This window comes from Protopterus annectens, chromosome 7.part1 (assembly GCF_019279795.1).
Source record: "Protopterus annectens isolate FY-2018-M chromosome 7.part1, PAN1.0, whole genome shotgun sequence".
In the NCBI taxonomy this organism is placed as follows: Eukaryota; Metazoa; Chordata; order Ceratodontiformes; family Protopteridae; genus Protopterus; species Protopterus annectens.
The window spans coordinates 61,931,864-61,951,029 of NC_056740.1; the positions used below are offsets into that span (position 1 = coordinate 61,931,864).

Below are 19,166 nucleotides of genomic sequence, written 5' to 3' on the forward strand. Positions count from 1 at the left end.
TTGCCACTAATTTGCCAGAAAACCACAATATGAAAAACAGACCAAAATGTGATGCAAATATACCTGTCAAAAAAGGGACATCTTTTTAATATTAACATTGTTAACTTGAGCAACTAACAAAATAAGAGCATCTACATGCATTTCTGAAATAAAAGTAATCTATAACTCTGATCATTACAGTTATATATAATTGTAAACCCTCCACATTTTCTTCCAAAATTGCCATTTTGGAGGAGGGATTATTAGGGGAGAGCAACATTTTGAGCCAAAATTGGGGACAATTGAGAGGTTTGGATATTCCTAAATCTACAAAGTGATTTGCATGTACCTCTCAACCTCTTAATGCAGGAAATCTGGACAAGGCCAAATATATTGGGGGAACATACAAACACTACTAAAAATTGCTCTTGTATAAACCAAGACAGTCTTGCATTAGCATGCATTTTTCTGAAGGTTATGACGTCTGAAACTCAATGTCTGTCATTTAGTGACTTCATTCCTAAATGATTTGCTAGAAAACCATAAATTTTATGAGGAACAAACCAAAAATAAGAAGCAAATATCTATTCATTCTGCAAAGATATGGACAACTGAGAGGTATAGTTCAACCGGGGCTGAGTTTGCTACCCCCCTCACAAAATCATGGTCAAATGGAGCCTCCCCCCTGCAGCCATTCTAATGTCCCATTCCTTGTTTATTTTGCCCCATTTACCATAAACACTAATGTGCATACTGCTTTACTTCTGCGATGATTTAGGATTTCATTTGAAAGTTTTATTTTGCATTTTACAGCACAAACCCTAATACATATCTGTTATACAAAGCAATGCAGTCTCGCAATGAAAATAGACTAACATTAAAACTTCTCTGCCCTTGAAACTCACATGCATTGAAACAGCATTGAAACCCACATTCAAAGAAAATACATTTTGCCAGTGGCAGATAAATATTAACTCTGGGCTGTCTTCAAAATCATAGGCCCCTCGAACATAACATACACTTGCTCTTTGATACACCTTCCTGACTGTATTACATTATATTCCTTGTACAATACAGTACAGTTGTTAGAGGGCATTTTAAATGTATTGTTTTGAACATTTTTCCAGTAAACAATGAAACAAAATGCATACACCAATGACAAAACTGCCCAATTCAGAACATTTCCATCATAAAAAGTCTACTCAACCTTCTATAGTGCACCAGTATCAGTAAAAAATATGCACAATCTCTGAAGTAGTAAAATCCACATTAAAGAATTTTGTAACTAATAAAGAGGTTGCTGCTAGCAAACAACTTTATGTCATTGTTTAATCTACAAATAAAGTGCCTGTTACCCTTGAAGAATAAATTGCCTTTGTTGCATGCAATAAAAAAATGATAAGCTAGTAATACCGCAATAGGGAATGGATTGCAAACTTGATAACAAGGTTCATAGTTACTAGGTATCTTTGCCAAAAGGACTGCAGCATCCACCCCTTTACAACACAGTACAGTATCAGCAATGTATCTACCTACTGTGGGAGTAGAACCCACAGCCTTCAGCATCGAAAGCAAGTACACTATCTGTTGTGCTATTAACAATGCAAGCAGACTAAACATAAGCAGCACTAAACTTTTGCTCCCCTGCAGCTCTCAGCTCCTTGTAAAATCTACGACACTCAGCTGTATCTCTGAACTTTGCAGCACAAGAAATCTGGAAAAAGCCAAAATATATTGGGGGGGGGGGGAACAAAAGGCCAAAAACCAGAGACACATTTTAAACATTGCTTGTATAATGTTGGAAAGTTGCTAGAATAAAATGCTGCGTTACCACCATATATTTCACTGCCACGTCTTGAACCCAGGGGACCCTGTGCAAAACAGTCAGAGCAACATACCACTACGCCAAATCAGTCGTTTTGTGAAAGAGGAAGACTGAAACTTAAATGGCTACCATTTAGTGAATTCAGTTTTCACCATAGCACAGCTGTCAACCTCTTAGCACAAAATACCTGAACAAAGCCAATAATGGGTGAATACAACCCCCAAACATTCAGTGAATTCAGTTCTCACCATAGCTCTCAACCTCTTAGCAAAAAACACCCGGACAAAGCCAGTAATGGGGGAATATAGCCCCCAAACTTATTCAGTGAATTCAGTTCTTACCATAGCTCTCAACCTTAGCACAAAACCTGGATGAAGCCAATAAATACCTGAACAAAGCCAATACTGGGTGAATACAGCCCCCAAACATATTCAGTGAATTCAGTTCTTACCATAGCTCTCAACCTTAGCACAAAACCTGGATGAAGCCAATAATGGGGGAATACAGTCCCAAAGACAGTGATACATTTCAAATATCCATCTTGTACACTTAGAAAATTGCTAGAATAAAAGCTTTTGTTACCATGCACTTTCTGAAGAATATGAAGTCTGATATTGAAATGAGTGTCCATTTTTTTTTTTTTAACATTTGTTAACCAGGAAAGTCTGACTTGGAAAAAAAGCTAATTTTTAGCAGAGGCCCAGGGAGAAACACTCCAGACAACCAAGAATCAAACCTCAGGCAACAAGGACACAAATACAGAAACCACAGATTTTATGAGGAACAGAAAAAGTATGAGGGAAAAACCTGCAACATTTTTACAAATGGTGGTGGGTAGGGAATTCAGGATCTTGCCACTTGTACCCAAGGTACAGGGTTCAAGCCTTATTCTCTACCCACCATGTAACACCTGGGGCATTTTACACACACACACACACACACACACCTCACTCTGAAAGTGTCCCATCTTCCGTCCGTTTTCTCCCGCTTGCGAATCCGTCCGTTTCAGGTCCCATCTTCCGCTTGCGAAACCGTCTGTGTCAGTTCCCGCTCGCAAACTTGTAAATATGAGCGATGATGTCAGCACGCCGGCAACTGGACTTCTTAAAGAAGAACGCATGATGTCAGCATGGACCTTCTTTCTTCTTAAAGAAGAACGCATTAACTAGTCAGCCGATTCCAGGGGGGTGCAAGTGCACCCCACTGCACCTGCCTGCGGGCGCCCTTGCTGACTAGTGGGGATGGGTTAGGTGGACCAGGATTTGCTTGTGAGACTAACAGGGGCAGCTATGCTGTGGAAGACTAAGGGTGGAAGGCTGCGAAAATGCCTCAGAATGCTCAGCTGATTTGCTCTCTTACGCACAGAAAGGTAGTGGCACTAAGGAGGGTTCTCTAGCAGATACCAAGGAAAATTTATAAGTGTTTGCATCTATACATGGCAACGCTAAACCCCATTGCATGGTCTGCGGCTACATGCAAACACAGTGCTTAAATGCAAGTGAAGTTACAGTTTTAACACAAACTAGCCACTGAGAGAACTGAAAACTGTGCCTTATTCCAACAATCCCAAACTCGGGTCCTGGGCTACACACTTCTGCCACAAGGGTGCAGAAGGGTATTCTTAATGTAGGATGGCTGGTTATTCAACCCTCATACAGCCACGTGTTGTGTGCATACATTATTTAATAATGCATTGTGATGTAGCAATCTCTAAAGGGAAGATTTCAACAATCAAACTGTGCAGAAGAGAGTACAATAATCAGGATTCAGAACTACAGGGAGTTCTTGTTGTCCCACAACGGAGAAGGAGAGGCCTTCCTTCTTTAAAAAGGGAAACCGTCCAAAGCAGAAGACAGAAACAAGAAGAGAACTGGATGCAGCTGCGATGTCAAAATTGATAGATATGGATCAATGTGGTTCTCCAGAGGGCAGGCAAACATTTGACAACACTGACGATCCAGAAGGAAGCAGAATGTAAGAGAATGCCACTACTGTTGGTTGCTCTTGATGCAGAGAAAGATTTGACAGAATAAGCCGGGATTTTTTTTCAAACACTTTTATTCAGTTATCACTTGTAACATAGGCAAATTTACATTCATATAAAAGTAATCAAAACTATATTAACATAACAAACATTATACTTTACATATACTGCTACATATCATATAACCCAAACAATATTATATAAATTACTCAATTCCTGCCTTTGTTTTTAAACAAGAAACATCTTTATTAAACCATCACTTACTATATATGCAATCATACATTTATATAAATGAAAAACAAACCACATCAACACTATCCTATTTGCAAGTGTTTTATATCACAAACCATACTGACACTCCCAGTTGCAAACATTATGCATCACTTATAAATCTACGCAATCTTTCTCACTCAGACATTACATAGCTCATTTAAGTCCTGCTGCCTTTTAGACCTTATTCCTCCCTTGTATGTATTGTTCCCACAATTCCCATTTTTCCTATGTAATTTGCTCCTACCCTTTTCTAAAGATCTCAATTCCTGTTGTTTTACCTCCGTTATTATATTCACTACCTCCAGTAGAGTTGGTTTAGATTTTGATTTCCATTTCCTAGTAATTGCTTTTTTCTGGCAGCTGCCTTTATTAGACACAGCAAGGCCTTACCATGTCTAGGCAATTCTGATTCTATTCTATTTGAGGGGGTATTTTCAGAGCAACACAGTTAAGGCTCCTATACATAGCACAAGCAGGAAACTATAATTCAACATGGAAAGGGATGATGATGATGAAACAGGGAGGAAGCTCAAGAAACAAGGTGAGACTGGGATTTTGGATGCAGACCTTTAAGGAAAATATGAATATAACATTCTGTGTGATTGTTAAAGTAGCAGAAAGTATTCTAGGAAGTAAGCCAACACAGGAATTAAGATAGGAGGTTTTGCAGATAAGAGTGACTGCATTTAGGGATACAGACAATAGGCAAGAGGAGGCTAGAATTTATTGGAGAAAACTAGCAAAGGAACCAAGATATTGAGAGAAAATAACTAGAGAGGAAAAGATGGAACTGCAGGTTAGAGAATGCCTTCCCTGTTAAAGATTAATATCAGAGTATAGGCAGAGAGAGAGAGAGAGAAAGAAATAGGGGGGCCCTAAAAGAAAGACCAGCACTGTTACAGTTCTACCATTAAAGGAATAATTAGCATAGCATATAAAATATTGCATGATAACTAAGAATTGATAAGAGGAAGTTAGAAAGGATTGGGAAAAGAGATTGGATAAGCAATTCACAAAAACAACAGTTGTGTTTGCCTAGGCTGCTTTTAGTAAAGTCTGTACTTTGGGAGAGAAATTAAGAGCATGTAAAAGAAGTAGAGGGAGGATCTGTACATGGAAACAAACGGAGAGTAGGGCCTCTTGTGGAGATCAAATTCTTGACCGCTGGCCTCTTGTGGAGATCAAATTCTTGACCGCTGGGCCTACACAGAGTGTTAAATAAGTTTTTAGAGTATGTGAGATTACGGCATGTGAACATGGAGACAAAAACAAGCATCCTATAACATGGGTATAAATATAAACTCTTTTATTAAGATTGCAACACATAGTAATGCTAGTGACCAATTCAACACAGAAAATTATCCAAAAATCTCTCCATTTCAAAGAACTATAGAAGATAAGGGGGAAACGGTCTGCCAAGTATATTACCAGAAATACATAGTCTCATTAAATAAAAGGTGTAGGACTGGTGTACACAACAGGAACTAAAATCTGAATCTGGGTGAAGGTAAGATAAATCTGCTAATGACTCTTAACAAAACAGTCTCATTGGATTCTTCCTGATCATACTTGTCTACAAAGCAGTCCGACTTCTGTAAAATGCTTCCTTTAATTCTCTCTCACATCATTTGTGACAACCTGAAGAAATGGCACCTCTGACTTTTATAACATGAAGAAAACAAAACAATTAGGCATGTCCGTGATTCTACCTACAGGGTTAAGAAAGAGTTTTGTTTTTAAGTTTATGTTATTGTTCAACAATAGAGAGTTCCACACATGTAAAACGTGGATTCAAACTACAACTATAATTTAAAGTACTAAAACTACACTTTCAAGCCAAAAAATTCATACACAATTAAAAATGCCACAGAACAGATGATCACCACAAACCACAGAATAAAGCCTTCAGAGGAAAAATTAAAAAAAAGCAGCAAAGTTCTTTTACTGAAGAATAACGAAGACATATATAACAGTAAATGTTGTACTCAACACGTACATTTTTACTGCAGCAAAATATCAGACGGATGACAAACATTGACTATCACAGAGTCACAAGGCATAGTATCCCCATCAAGTTATTCAGTGTATAATAAACTGGAAATACATACCACTTAGAAAAAAGTCAAAGATCTGATGTAAAAAGTTAGTTTTGAGAATGTTGCCCTTTTAAAACAACCACATCTTTAGCATAACACTGCCTCATACCAGAGTGCATTTTCCTTCATGCGAACTTGCATATAAAATGCATGAGTTAAGCATTTAACTTCAGTGACACTTCTAATAGAAATCAGCTTCCTTGATATGAGCCAAACTGAATTATGAAATTTTACAGTACTTTCTTTACGTTTGGAAATTGCATAAAAAAAAAAATACATATCGACAAACATTGGGTATTGGGGTGGGGATCATAAAACTAATGATGTTTTAGGATTTGGTGCTCTTTTACTAAGTAGTGTCACTTGGCTCTGAAAGAACAGGCGAAGTTTGAATTAGAAACCTAAAATAGGAGAAGCTTCTTCAGTTAATTCTCCCTCTTCACAAGTCTGTTACAGAATATGTAAAGGAAAGAACACAAACGGGTGACTATTACAGACATCCCGAACAAAGATTCTGAACTCTGAAACTAGTAGCTTATTGGCCGCTCTGGGTCAATTCCTATCTCTTTCAGTTTCCCTGCTTTAGAAGCCGCATTTCTGCGGTTTTGCGCATAGCGCAGCGCCGCTTAAACAGGTTTAAACTATTCCCAGCTCCACAAAGTCTGCTCTTCACTTTTTCCCTTAGAACTGTTCTAAATCTCAAAGTAAGCACTCTATTTGCATTCTAAAGCCCTGCAGTTGCTCGTATAAGTAATCTTATAAGTAAGCACTAATAAACTAAAGCACTACACCCTCTTATACTCCCTTTAAGTACTTGGCTCCCTATTGGTCCTTTTTGATCAGTCAAAAAGTAGTTCCTTTGACTTTCAGGTTTACTCTCCAGTCCAGCTGGTGAATCTGGGAATCTTGAGGCAATGTTACAACTGCCTTATGTACACAGACCACCCTCTCCTCCTCCCAACAAGCTCAAATATATGTGAGAGATGCAACTATACAGCCAAACTGGAGGCTGAGCTCCCTCAACCCAATACTGGCACAGTCAGTCAGGAGGAGAAGGTAACCACACACACCACAAATCCAGTCTCACATAGACCTATCGCAACAGAAAACCAAACACAAACACACAAAAACATACTCGGAGGCTCTAAATAAAAACTTGCCCAAGCAGCAGAGACCTCCAAAGCAGACATCCAAGCAACTGCTACCCCACAACAATACCCACGTATCACATAGTTCACAAAGTCAGTGTGTCACACAGTCACAGCCCTTAAGGCTAAACAACACACCTAATACACTTGTAATAGGTGACTCTATTGTCAGACACACTGACATCCCACTCACCAGGCTGAACAAGGAGAAGGTCACTGTAAGCAGACTGTCGGGTTGCCAGGATCCGCCACATAACACAAGCACTCAGGTCACTCCAAAGCAAGTAAAAATATGACTCCGTCATTGTCCATGCTGGTGTAAATGACCTGAGATGTACCTCCCTGGACTACATGAAAAGAAACATAGAGGAGCTCTCTAATCATGTAGCCCAGGCCGGTATGACCCTGACCTTGAGTAGCATCTTACCCTCACCAAGAATGATGCCACAGTATAAAGACAAAATGATCAATTTTAACAATTGGCTAAAGTATTGGTGTCATTCAAAGGGGATCCAGTGTCTGTCAGCCTGGAATGACATGCTCGACAAGCCATGTTGCTTCGCTAGGGACGGCTTGCACCTGTCACCCCTGGGCTTTCGAATACTGGCTAAGGCTCTTGCCACCCCCATAGTGCCGTTTTTAGGCAAGGCTCAAAAGACAAACCCACCTCCATAGACAACACAAAGAAAAAGAAACTAAGGGTAATGCTGCTCAACGCCAGAAGTCTAAACCTCAAGATGCATGCACTCGAGGCTCTCCTCAGTATGGAGAATATCGATATCTGTGCAGTAACAGAAACCTGGTTCAAGGCTCCCGAGGGCACCCCAGCACTACAAGGTTATGCCTCATACCATGCTTTTCAGCCCCAAAACTCGGACCGAACCACAAAAGGAGGGGGAGTATCCATATTCAAAGATACCCACACCTCCAGGTTAGTGGCACTGCACGAAGCATCGGAGACCATCCATGTGCAACTAATAGTGGGCAAAATTGCCTTTCAGTTTGTAGCCTGCTACAGACCACCCTCCCAAACTCAGGAACACCACTCGGCTTTCCTGAGAACACTGGAGAATATGAAGGTCTCTCCAAACACCATTATATTGGGTGACTTCAACTACCCAAACATAGACTGGAAGCACTACTCAAGCCCAAACACCCTCGCCCAACGGTTCCTAGAATTTATAAACTCAAATGCTATGGAACAACTGGTTACCACTCCCACAAGAGGGAAAAACATATTGGACCTGATCATCACCAACATGGGGACTATGTTCCATACCAGAGGTATACCCCTCATTGGTAAGATCTGACCATAAATTAATCTCACTGGACATCCATATCCCGTCCCCACCCCCAGCCAAGGAAACCACAGTGAAGAACTTCTCAAAAGCAAACTTCACACTTCTCAAAACCGAGGTGGAATCCTTCAAAGCCCCCGGGCCAGTGGAAAATGCATGGATCATGCTATCCCAAATAAAACCAAGACTCATTCCTCCAAAGGCAGGAGACCTGTCTGGTGGACCCCAGCCATAAATAAGCTATACAACAGAAGGAGGAAGCTACTACATGATAGAGCAAAATCCCAAAAAGGGAAGGCATCTCTGATCAGTACTAGCAAGAAACTATGATCCCTCATAAAATCATCTTAAGGCCAGCTTCGAAAGAAAAATTGCACAAGATGCTAAAGATAATCACAAGGCCTTTTTTAGTTATGTCAGGAACCTGGGTGGCAACTCCCATATATGCTCTGAGTTAGTTTAAAATGACAAAAAAATACACTGAACCCACAGACATTGCCAACATCCTAGCAGACAGGTTCAGTGCAAACGTCTCCCCCCCCCCCCCAAAAGAGCAAATGTCTATCCCAACAGAGTGTAGCCTCCCTGACATCACAGATGCACAGGTGAGAGCTGCCCTCTCCAAAGCAAAAAACACAGCATCAATGGGACCGGACGGTGTCCCGGGCTGCGTCTTACACGAACTCCAAGAAGAACTGAACCCTCACATAAAGTCACTGTTCAATCTCAGCCTTACTACAGGATATGTACCCAAGGAATGGCGTACAGCAACAGTGGTCCCATGGAATGGCGTACAGCAACAGTGGTCCCATGGAATGGCGTACAGCAACAGTGGTCCCATGGAATGGCGTACAGCAACAGTGGTCCCATGGAATGGCGTACAGCAACAGTGGTCCCATGGAATGGCGTACAGCAACAGTGGTCCCATGGAATGGCGTACAGCAACAGTGGTCCCATGGAATGGCGACAGCAACAGTGGTCCCATGGAATGGCGTACAGCAACAGTGGTCCCATGGAATGGCGTACAGCAACAGTGGTCCCATGGAATGGCGTACAGCAACAGTGGTCCCATGGAATGGCGTACAGCAACAGTGGTCCCATGGAATGGCGTACAGCAACAGTGGTCCCAAGGAATGGCGTACAGCAACAGTGGTCCCAAGGAATGGCGTACAGCAACAGTGGTCCCAAGGAATGGCGTACAGCAACAGTGGTCCCAAGGAATGGCGTACAGCAACAGTGGTCCCAAGGAATGGCGTACAGCAACAGTGGTCCCAAGGAATGGCGTACAGCAACAGTGGTCCCAAGGAATGGCGTACAGCAACAGTGGTCCCAAGGAATGGCGTACAGCAACAGTGGTCCCACTCCACAAAGGTGGTGCCAGAATGGACCCCCGAAACTATCGCCCTATAAGCCTGACTAGCCTGGTCTGCAAAGCTATGGAGCGTATCATCATGAAACTCATAAACAAAGACATTTGGAACCTCCAAACACTGGATCCTACCCAATTCAGCTTTGTTAAGGGCAGATCTTGCCTCTTGAACCTGGTCAACTTCTTTGAAACAGTCACCAAGGCCATAGATGAAGGGAAGGTAGTCCACACAGCCTACCTGGACCTCGCAAAAGCCTTTGACACAATACCCCACTCGGGCATCATAAATAAGCTCACCAGCTTAAATATCAATCCCTATGTCACAAGATGGGCTGCAAACTGGCTCAGGGATAGAACCCACATGGTCAGAATTGCAGGTGCCATGTCAGACTCTAAACCAATTACAAGTGGCGTCCCACAAGGCTTAGTCCTGAGACCTCTCTTGTTCGGTATATATTTCTCTGAGGTACAGGCCAACATGGGAGGACTATGGCTGACCAAGTTCGCAGATGATTGCAAACTGGGTGCCATAATCGACTCGCCGACTGACACAAGCATCCTCCAAAAGGGTCTCACAAAGACAGATAACCTGGTGCCACAGCCATGGCTTAAAGCTAAATGCCATAAAGTGCATAGTCATCCCCTTTGGGAAAAACAAAGTGCCCACAAATTACCACATGGGTGTTAATCCATTAAGTACGGAAGAAGTAATTAGGGATTTGGGGACTCAAGTAAATAGTAATCTCTCCTTTGACAATCACGTTGCCAAAGTGGTTAGAAAGACCTTCTATATAGCCCACCTTATCATGAAAGGGTTCACATCTAGCTCAAGAGAGGTCATTGTGCCCCTCTACTCATCACTCATCAGGCCATAATTGAATACAATGCCCCATTTGGGATGTACCTTACCTGACACCTGCAGCAACTAGAAAGACCCCCAAAGTAACAGATGCCCTATGCAGTTAGGCTAAAGAAACTCCAGCTCTACTCAGTTGCTTACCACCTACTCAGAGGCGATCTGTGCCTGACGTATAAAGTCATGTCCAACCCAGAATTAATGGACATGCTCCACCTCAGGAAATCCAAATCCCTTAGAGCTACATGCTCCAGGGACTTAAACCTCAGCACTGAAATAAATAGGACATGCTGGAGGGATAGATTCATATCCCCAGAGGCTCCCATCACTCTGGAACAAAATCCCAATCCATGTTAGGCAGAGTCCCTCAATGACCCTCTTCAAGAGAAATCTTGACGAGTGGATGGGAGATCGTAGGTTTACCCTTGGGATCTCTTCTGTGTCCCTACTAGACAGAGGCACAGTAAACTAACCTCAAAAGGGCTATCTTCTGTGACCTACTATACAGAGGCACAGTCAACTAATCTAAAAGGGTGGCGAAAGCCAAACACACTCTGGCTAGGCTTATAAATGCCCTAGGGCAGATTGCTTTCATAGGTTGATACTAGGCTATCAGTAACTCGGAGTACTGCCATTAAACTATATGGAAAGTACATACTAAAGAAGAAGCTAGCCATTTTAATTTAATCTTCTGCAAGAAAGAAAAAGGCTAAATATATAAATACATTTTTGTCAATATATTCAATCTTATCAAACGTGGACAAACAGAGCATTGTGGGTGATGTGAAAGCTTAGCCAAAAATCAACATAGTGACAATATGAACATCACACTAGGTCGTTTTGTATCAGAACAAACTAAATAGGTGTTACACTTATTGTTTTACAGTTCTGCATTAGCATTAACACCATACAGGGCATCAAAACAGTTTTTTTCACTTTCTGAGCAGAGAAGTCCTTTAGGAAGAAGTCCAACAATAATAAAAAGTAGGAAAGACATAGCAGTTTAGGTGTTAAAACACACATTCCACAAGGTACTCTACTTACACTGCTATAAAAGACAGTTACAGTGACATAGCGAATCAAATTATTGACCCTGAAAACGGATACACGTTAAACTTCACAGCAATTCTCCAATACACTAAGCATTTAATCCAACTTTTCTCACCCAAGTCCAGCAGTAAAGACATGGTACAATTATCATAAGTGAAAAACAGGACTCAACAGGCTATTAGTATTTCTATACCAACTGCAGTTTTGGGCACGTTAACGCTATTCAGTTCATGAAGAACAAACAGCGTACAAATTGGGCTACTGTTTAACCGTAGAATAAAAAAGGAAATGCAGTTTAACAGAAAAACACACCTAATCTGACAACTAAATGATAGAATGTAAACACCAAGACCTAGCCCTACAGTTATCGTGAACACATTAAGTGATACATAGCACAACATTACAAACCACAAAAATATAACTAAAAAACACTACATTCATTATGAATGAGATACCTGAGAAATAGTTCAGGTTGCGCAGTAGTTGTACTAAACACTTCAAGACAGTTTTCAAACACTTTACACGTCCCACCTTCTGCCATATCTGTGCTCACATGTGGAAACCAGAACTACTACCCGTTTCCACTACAAAATAATTCCCGACTCTTCCTGTTTGCAATATACATCGGTCTCTATTTCTGCTGCACACAAATACTTTGATGTGATTATTTGCCCGCAGTTACCTAGTTGCTGAAAACTTATTTGAATGCAGGATGTCAGTCTCTATGAGGAAGGTTGCAGGTATTTTATATCCAGCATTTGCACGTCCGAAATGTATACATCATGTCTTAATTGCCCCTGCTTTTGCCTCTTGTTTTTATTTTCTAGTGAATAATTGAGCATTATAAAGTCAGTAATGTCAGACATTGTAGAGTTTCGTACAGAAAAATATCGTTATATATATTTTGATAGACCGACTGTTGATCTAATAACATTTTATTTTGAACTGGAGTAAAAATGTAAAATTATTTCTGAATTTTAATTGTGTCCCCCATTATTTTTAATTGTTCCCCGATTCCTGAGCAAAGAAGTTGAGAGCTATGTTTTTATGTCTTAGATTATCACACATTGCCAAGGACATGCGATGCCTAGCTCTCAGTTGTCCCCGATTTTGATTAAAATTTTAGCTCTGTCCAACCTAAAACTGGTGACGTTTGGAGAAAATGTGGTGAATTGTACTTAATAAATAATGACAATGACTAGAGTTATGGATTTCTTTTACTTCATAAAATGTATGTTGATTCATATTAATTTATTCTATCAATCCGTCCATTTAACAGTGCTAATATTTTAAAAGCGTTCCTAATTGTCCCTGATTCTGTTGAGATTTGTATCTGAGTGGTTGAGAGCTATCCATGGGTATAACCACATTTTTTGGATATATAGTAGATAATGCACAGTAATAAATTTTGCAGCACAGTCAGTAATCATATCACTCGGCCCTTCTACATCAAATTGTGAAACACTTAAGAAAATTTAAAAGTAGAGTGGAAATTACAAAGCACAACAGAATCTGTATACCACTTTTTAGAGTGATTGTGGACTGCAAATGTCTTAAATTATTATGGCTGTATGTTTTTAAACATCAGTGATTAGTATTTAAGATCACTTTCTTTCTGCAGTGTAGATGGTTACTCAAAATTAAAAAAGTGATATGTTTCCAGGTATCAACTATCTAAGTCATTATTTACTATTTGTCTGTTGGTGAATTCTCTGTACATATCAACATGCCCCAGTCAATTTTCACTGTTTGTCTACTTGGTAGGACAGTCTTGATTTTGGCATCTGTGTTTTGATGTTAAAAGAACCAAGGAATCAGATCTCGTGTTTTAGAAACAGCATGATGTCCTTTGTAGTTCACTGTTGCAGTCATGACTGTAGGGTTCTTCCTGCCAGCAGCAGCCCTCGATCGGCCAGAATCCCAAGTCTGGATTGGGCGTCAGCTGAGGTCGCTTTTATCCCGACGTCAATGCGCCAGAAAGTATAAAGACCTCAGCCGACACCATTACCCCAGTCTTTCTTGCCGCGCGGTGCCCTGAGCAGTTTGCTGATGCCAGTCGGCCTACTCTTGTCTGTTTTTGGATTTACTTCCAGGATTTTTCGTTTTATAAGATAAGTACCCCGTTGGGGAGGTCTTTTTCTTGCTCCAGTCAGATGTCAGAAAAAGTTAATAATTGTATTTCTTGTGGGAAACAAATACCTCATAGGGATTTTCACTCTTATTGTATTCCCTGCCTGGGGCCTGACCACGACGTTGCTAATTGTGGGTTTTGTGCTAGATTTAATCAGCGTACTATTAGGCGTAGGTACAACTTTGCCTTCTACTATTTTGGTAAAAGGTTTAATTATAATATATCTTTGGATTCTTTTCCGGCTTCTGGTGTGTGTAAGAGGCGCAAAGATAAAGACAGGCCTCCGAGGTCCAAAGCAGAGGATATTACTCAGTTATTGCCAGTTGCTGGTTCATCGGTCGTCAGTGAGGCGCCGTTGCAGCCCCTGTCGTCTGCCTCTTTTGATCCAATTGCCTGTACCAACTCCGGTGTGGAGCTGATGGGGGCTTCAGAATTGCCAGGGAATGGACCTTTGGATAGTACTCCCTCACTTGGGTCCGGAGCCGGTAGGCAGGTACCGGCCCTTCACAGCTTCATGTAAATATGGATTCAGTTTTGCATTCTAAGACAATGACTAAGGCTCCAGCTAAAAAGAAATGGCAAGCACAGACACCCTTTGATCAGGGTCCTAGGCCTCAAAGGCAGATGCTTAGGATGGCTGAAGATTTGTTTTCTATGATCAGGGGTTCTCATCCCCCTCCTGACAAAAAGCCTAGATTACAGTCCAATTATGATTCTTCAGACCAAATTTCTGTTTCTTCTGCTTCTTCCCTTGAGCAGGATTGTTCCTTTCCTCCTTATGAGGATTCTGATGCTGAAGATTCCTTTCCTTCAGCCTCTCCTCCTGAGGATTATTCTTTTGGTGAAACTTTGCATGATATGAGGGAGCATTTTCATTGGGAAGGGCAGGAATTCTCTGAAACCAAGAAAAGGCTTAGGGATTTTCTTCTTCTCCCTCAGCATAAGCCTCGTGCTATTCCCCCTGTATTGGACATTGTAGATGATGCTTTTTCAGAAGCTTCCCTCTCTCCTGATTCTTTTACCCCTGCTGCGGTTAAACCCGATAGATATTATAGGGTTCCAGATTCTCACAAGTTTCTTTTTAAGAATCTTTCACCTGATCCAGAAACAATTTCTCAGGGCCCTAAGGGTGTTAAAGTGGCCTTTGCTAAACATCCTATTCCCTCTGACCGAGAGTCCAGGGCTTTGGAAAGATGGGGTAAAAAAGTTTATACTTCTGCTACATTGTCTATTAGAGCTTTGAACTGTCCATTTCATATGCTAAAGTATCAGCAATACCTTTTGTCTGTATTTAAGCAAATGATGTCAGCTGTTTCTATTGGTGCAGATGATAAGGAGTTACAGGATTTATTGCATGCTATTGAACAAGTGGGTAAACATACCCTGCATTGTGGTTTTGATTCTTTGGAAGCTTCTTGTAGGGCTGCAACAACTGGCACAGTTATTAGAAGACATGCTTGGTTAAAGGAACAAAGCTTGCCGGATTTAGTTAAAACCAAACTTTTGGATGCCCCTTTGCAGCACGATGTTTTGTTTGGGGCCAAAGCTGAAGAGGTATTAAAGAAAATGGAGGACAAAGCCAAATCTATGCAGACGGTTAAGGATTTTCTACAGGTGCAACCTCCTAGATTTAGCAGGCACTGGCCAGCTAAACCTTGGTCCTTTCCAAGCTCGGACAGGCCTCAGAGAAGCAGATTCAGGCGTTCCAGAGGTAGGGGATAGGCACAAACCCTTTTTAGGAATAGGCAGTGGACTGCCCCCTCTCCCAAAGGAGGTGAAGATAAGTCTCAACCCTACCGGAGACAGTCTTTATGACTCTCCCTTTCTGGTTCCAGGGGCTCCTCTCCTGAAAGCACCTTTGGGAGGAAAGATTTCTCTTTTTTATCAAAATTGGGGCCGCATAACCCGGGACAAATGGGTTCTGGACATAGTCTCAAGAGGTTACAGATTTCATTTCCACACCTTGCCAAAACCGAACGGTTGGCCAGATCTGCCAACTCATCAATGGGCAGAGGCACAACTGCAGGTTCAGTCCCTCTTAGCTATGAGGGCCATAGAATTGGTACCAAATTTAGAAATAGGGCAAGGTTTTTATTCAAGACTTTTCCTGGTTCCCAGGAAGGAAAATTCGTGGAGACCAATCCTGGACCTTTCCATACTAAACACCTTCCTAGATGTACCAAAATTCAAGATGCTCACTCTGCAGCAGCTGCTGCCTATGTTGGGCAAGAATGCTTGGATGGTGACTCTGGACTTAAAGGAAGCTTACCTGCATATTCCTATAAGGCGAGAGTGCAGAAGGTCTGAGATTCAAAGTGGGCTTGAAGCATTACCAGTTCTCTGTGCTGCCCTTTGGCTTATCTACTGCGCCCAGGGTCTTTGCAAAGTGCCTGGCACCAGTAATGGCATTTTGCAGACAGAAGGGGATTCAAATATACCCTTATCTGGACAACTGTCTTATTCAAGCGGACGACAAAGACACTCTACTTCAGCATCTAGCTTTTGTGCAGCATCTTCTACAGTACCTCGGATTCACAGTGAATCTAAAGAAGTCAAATCTGGTGCCCACACAACAAATTACTTTCTTGGGTGCTCTTCTGAGTACTACAACCCAGGTGGTTTCCTTGACACCAGACAAAAAAGCACAACTGGCTTCTTCTTTCCAACACTTGGCTTCAATGAAACAGCTGACTGCAAGAAAGGTTCTGCAGGCTTTAGGTTACATGGCTTCTTGCATTCTCCTAATACCATATGCAAGACTGCATATGAGGAAACTACAGTGGTACCTCAAGAGTGTGTGGTCTCAGCATTACCACAGTTTGGAAACAGTGATCACGATTTTGCCTTGTCTACAGCAAGAGTTTCTTTGGTGGGCCGAAGCCTGTCTCCAGAACAAGGGGAGGCCTTTTTGTCCTCCACCAACCAACCACGTTCTGACAGCAGATGCTTCAGATTATGCCTGGAGAAGCCCACATGCACGGGAGAGGTCTTCCGGGTGTTTGGACAAAGGAGCAAATTCACCTGCACATAAATTTGAAGGAGATGCTCGCTGTACAGAATGCTCTGATAGCCTTCAGGGACTTTCTTCTACCAGGGAAATTGTTGATGAAGACAGACAACACTACAGTGATGTGGTACATAAACAAGCAGGGGGGGCTCTCACTCTTACCCCCTGTGCAGGTTAGCCATGGCTCTGTGGTACACTGCACTGACCTGCAGAGTCCACTTACAGGCACAATTCCTGCCAGGAAAAGACAACACTCTGGCAGACACATTGAGCAGGACACTTTCGGATCCACACAAATGGATGTTGGATGTTCGGATATTCAGGATGATAGTACAGGCATGGGGATGTCGGACATAGATCTTTTTGCATCCCTTCAGAATCATCAGCTTCCAACATTCTGCACCAGGACCTACCACAAACTAGCATGGCAAGTGGATGCCCTCTCATTCAGTTGGAAACACCTCTCAGTATATGCTTTTCCTCCTTTTCCTCTTCTACCTCGGGTACTTCTGAAGATGAAACAGGACAGACCGCAAATGATTTTACTGGCTCCCAATTGGCCTTGACAATTCTGGTATTCCACTCTGATGAACCTAGTTCAGGAGCCTCCCTGGATTCTGCCTCAAATCCCTCATCTACTGTCTCAACAGGATGGCCGGATCCTGCACAGTCATGTCAAAACTCTGAATCTAGCTGCCTTGGCGGATCCAGGGTCTGTAAACACCTCTGCTCTTTCCAAACAGGTAATGGATGTAATCCTTGAAGCTAGGCGGCCCAGCACTAGGAAATCTTATGCAGGTAAATGGAAAAGATTTTGCTCCTGGAATCAAGTCCAAGGTGGTGATTCTACTGTTCTGAACATTCCTCTGATTTTAAAGTATCTGGCAGTGTTGTTACATACGGGCCTATCTTTTTCATCTGTTAAGCTTCATGCTTCTGCTATTTCTGCACATTACAATACAGATCCTCCGATTTTTTCTCATTCATTACTTAAACAATTTCTTAGAGGGGCTAAGAATTTTCGGCCCCCTATAAGAGCACCTGTTCCCAGCTGGGATCTTAACTATGTTTTGGAAAAATTAACCTTGTCTCCTTTTGAACCTGCAGCTTCCACGGATTTAAAATTTTTGTCTTGGAAAACTGCTTTTCTTTTAGCTATAACCTCTGCTAGAAGAATTTCGGAATTGCAAGCACTCATGGCTGTGGAACCCTTCATTATTTTTCATCAGGACAGGGTATCCCTAAGGACTAATCCCACCTTTATGCCTAAGGTGGTTTCAGCAGTGGCCTTGAATCAGACTATTCATTTGCCTACTTTTTATTCTAATCCTCAAAGTGAGGAAGAAAGTCTCTTGCACTCTTTGGGCGTGCACAGGCAGCTTTGTTTTTACCTGGACAGGACCAAGATATTTAGGAAATCTGACCAACTGTTTGTCGCTTATGCTCCTACTGTTCTAGGGAAAGCAATCACTAAGCAAACTATTTCTAAGTGGATTGCCCACTGCATCAAGTTCTGTTACTCTTTTCATGGCAATCCAGTTACTGTTAATATTAGGACTCATTCAACCTGGGCTACTGCTACTTCAGCAGCCTTTCTTTGTAGGGTTCCTACCAAGGATATTTTAGAGGCTGCTACTTGGAGTTCTGTGCATACTTTTTCTAAGCATTACAACCTCCCTCTCTATTGTAAATCTAGGGCCGGTTTTGCAAGGTTTTGTGGACGCTCCTTCTGTTTCTCCTCCAGCCACCCTTTCTTAGCTTTGGGACTCAACCCTACAGTCATGACTGCAACAGTGAACCACGAAGGACATAGTACAGTTGTGTACTCTTACCATAAATGTAGATGTTCGAGTGTGTTCACTGTTGCAGTCTGAGTTACCCTCCCTCCTACCCCCTCTTTTGTTTTTTCTTTGAGTATTGTCTGTTATGAGGTATTTTGGCTGCTGGGGTTTTGGGCACCTGACATCTGGGGCAAGAAAAACTGGGGTAATGGCGTCAGCTGAGGTCTTTATACTTCCTGGCGCATTGACATCAGGTTAAAAGCAACCTCAGGTGACGCCCAATCCAGACTTTGGGATTCTGGCCGATCAAGGGCTGCTGCTGGCAGGAAGAACCCTACAGTCATGACTGCAACAGTGAACACACTCTAA

The 19,166-nt window shown here is 41.9% G+C and overlaps 2 protein-coding genes across 2 annotated transcripts in view; one reads left to right on the forward strand and one right to left on the reverse strand.

Annotated features, from left to right (window-relative positions):
* Positions 1-12,478, reverse strand: part of MPHOSPH10 (M-phase phosphoprotein 10) — a 320,554-nt gene extending 308,076 nt beyond the window's left edge. The window contains exon 1 of the mRNA XM_044078547.1: positions 12,334-12,478. Within this exon, the coding sequence (XP_043934482.1) occupies positions 12,334-12,419 (86 nt within the window). The 5' untranslated portion in view covers positions 12,420-12,478. The remainder of the gene's footprint in view (positions 1-12,333) is intronic.
* Positions 12,479-12,480: 2 nt separating this feature from the next.
* Positions 12,481-19,166, forward strand: part of MCEE (methylmalonyl-CoA epimerase) — a 345,696-nt gene continuing 339,010 nt past the window's right edge. Inside the window, exon 1 of the mRNA XM_044078548.1 lies at positions 12,481-12,618. Within this exon, the coding sequence (XP_043934483.1) occupies positions 12,591-12,618 (28 nt within the window). The 5' untranslated portion in view covers positions 12,481-12,590. The remainder of the gene's footprint in view (positions 12,619-19,166) is intronic.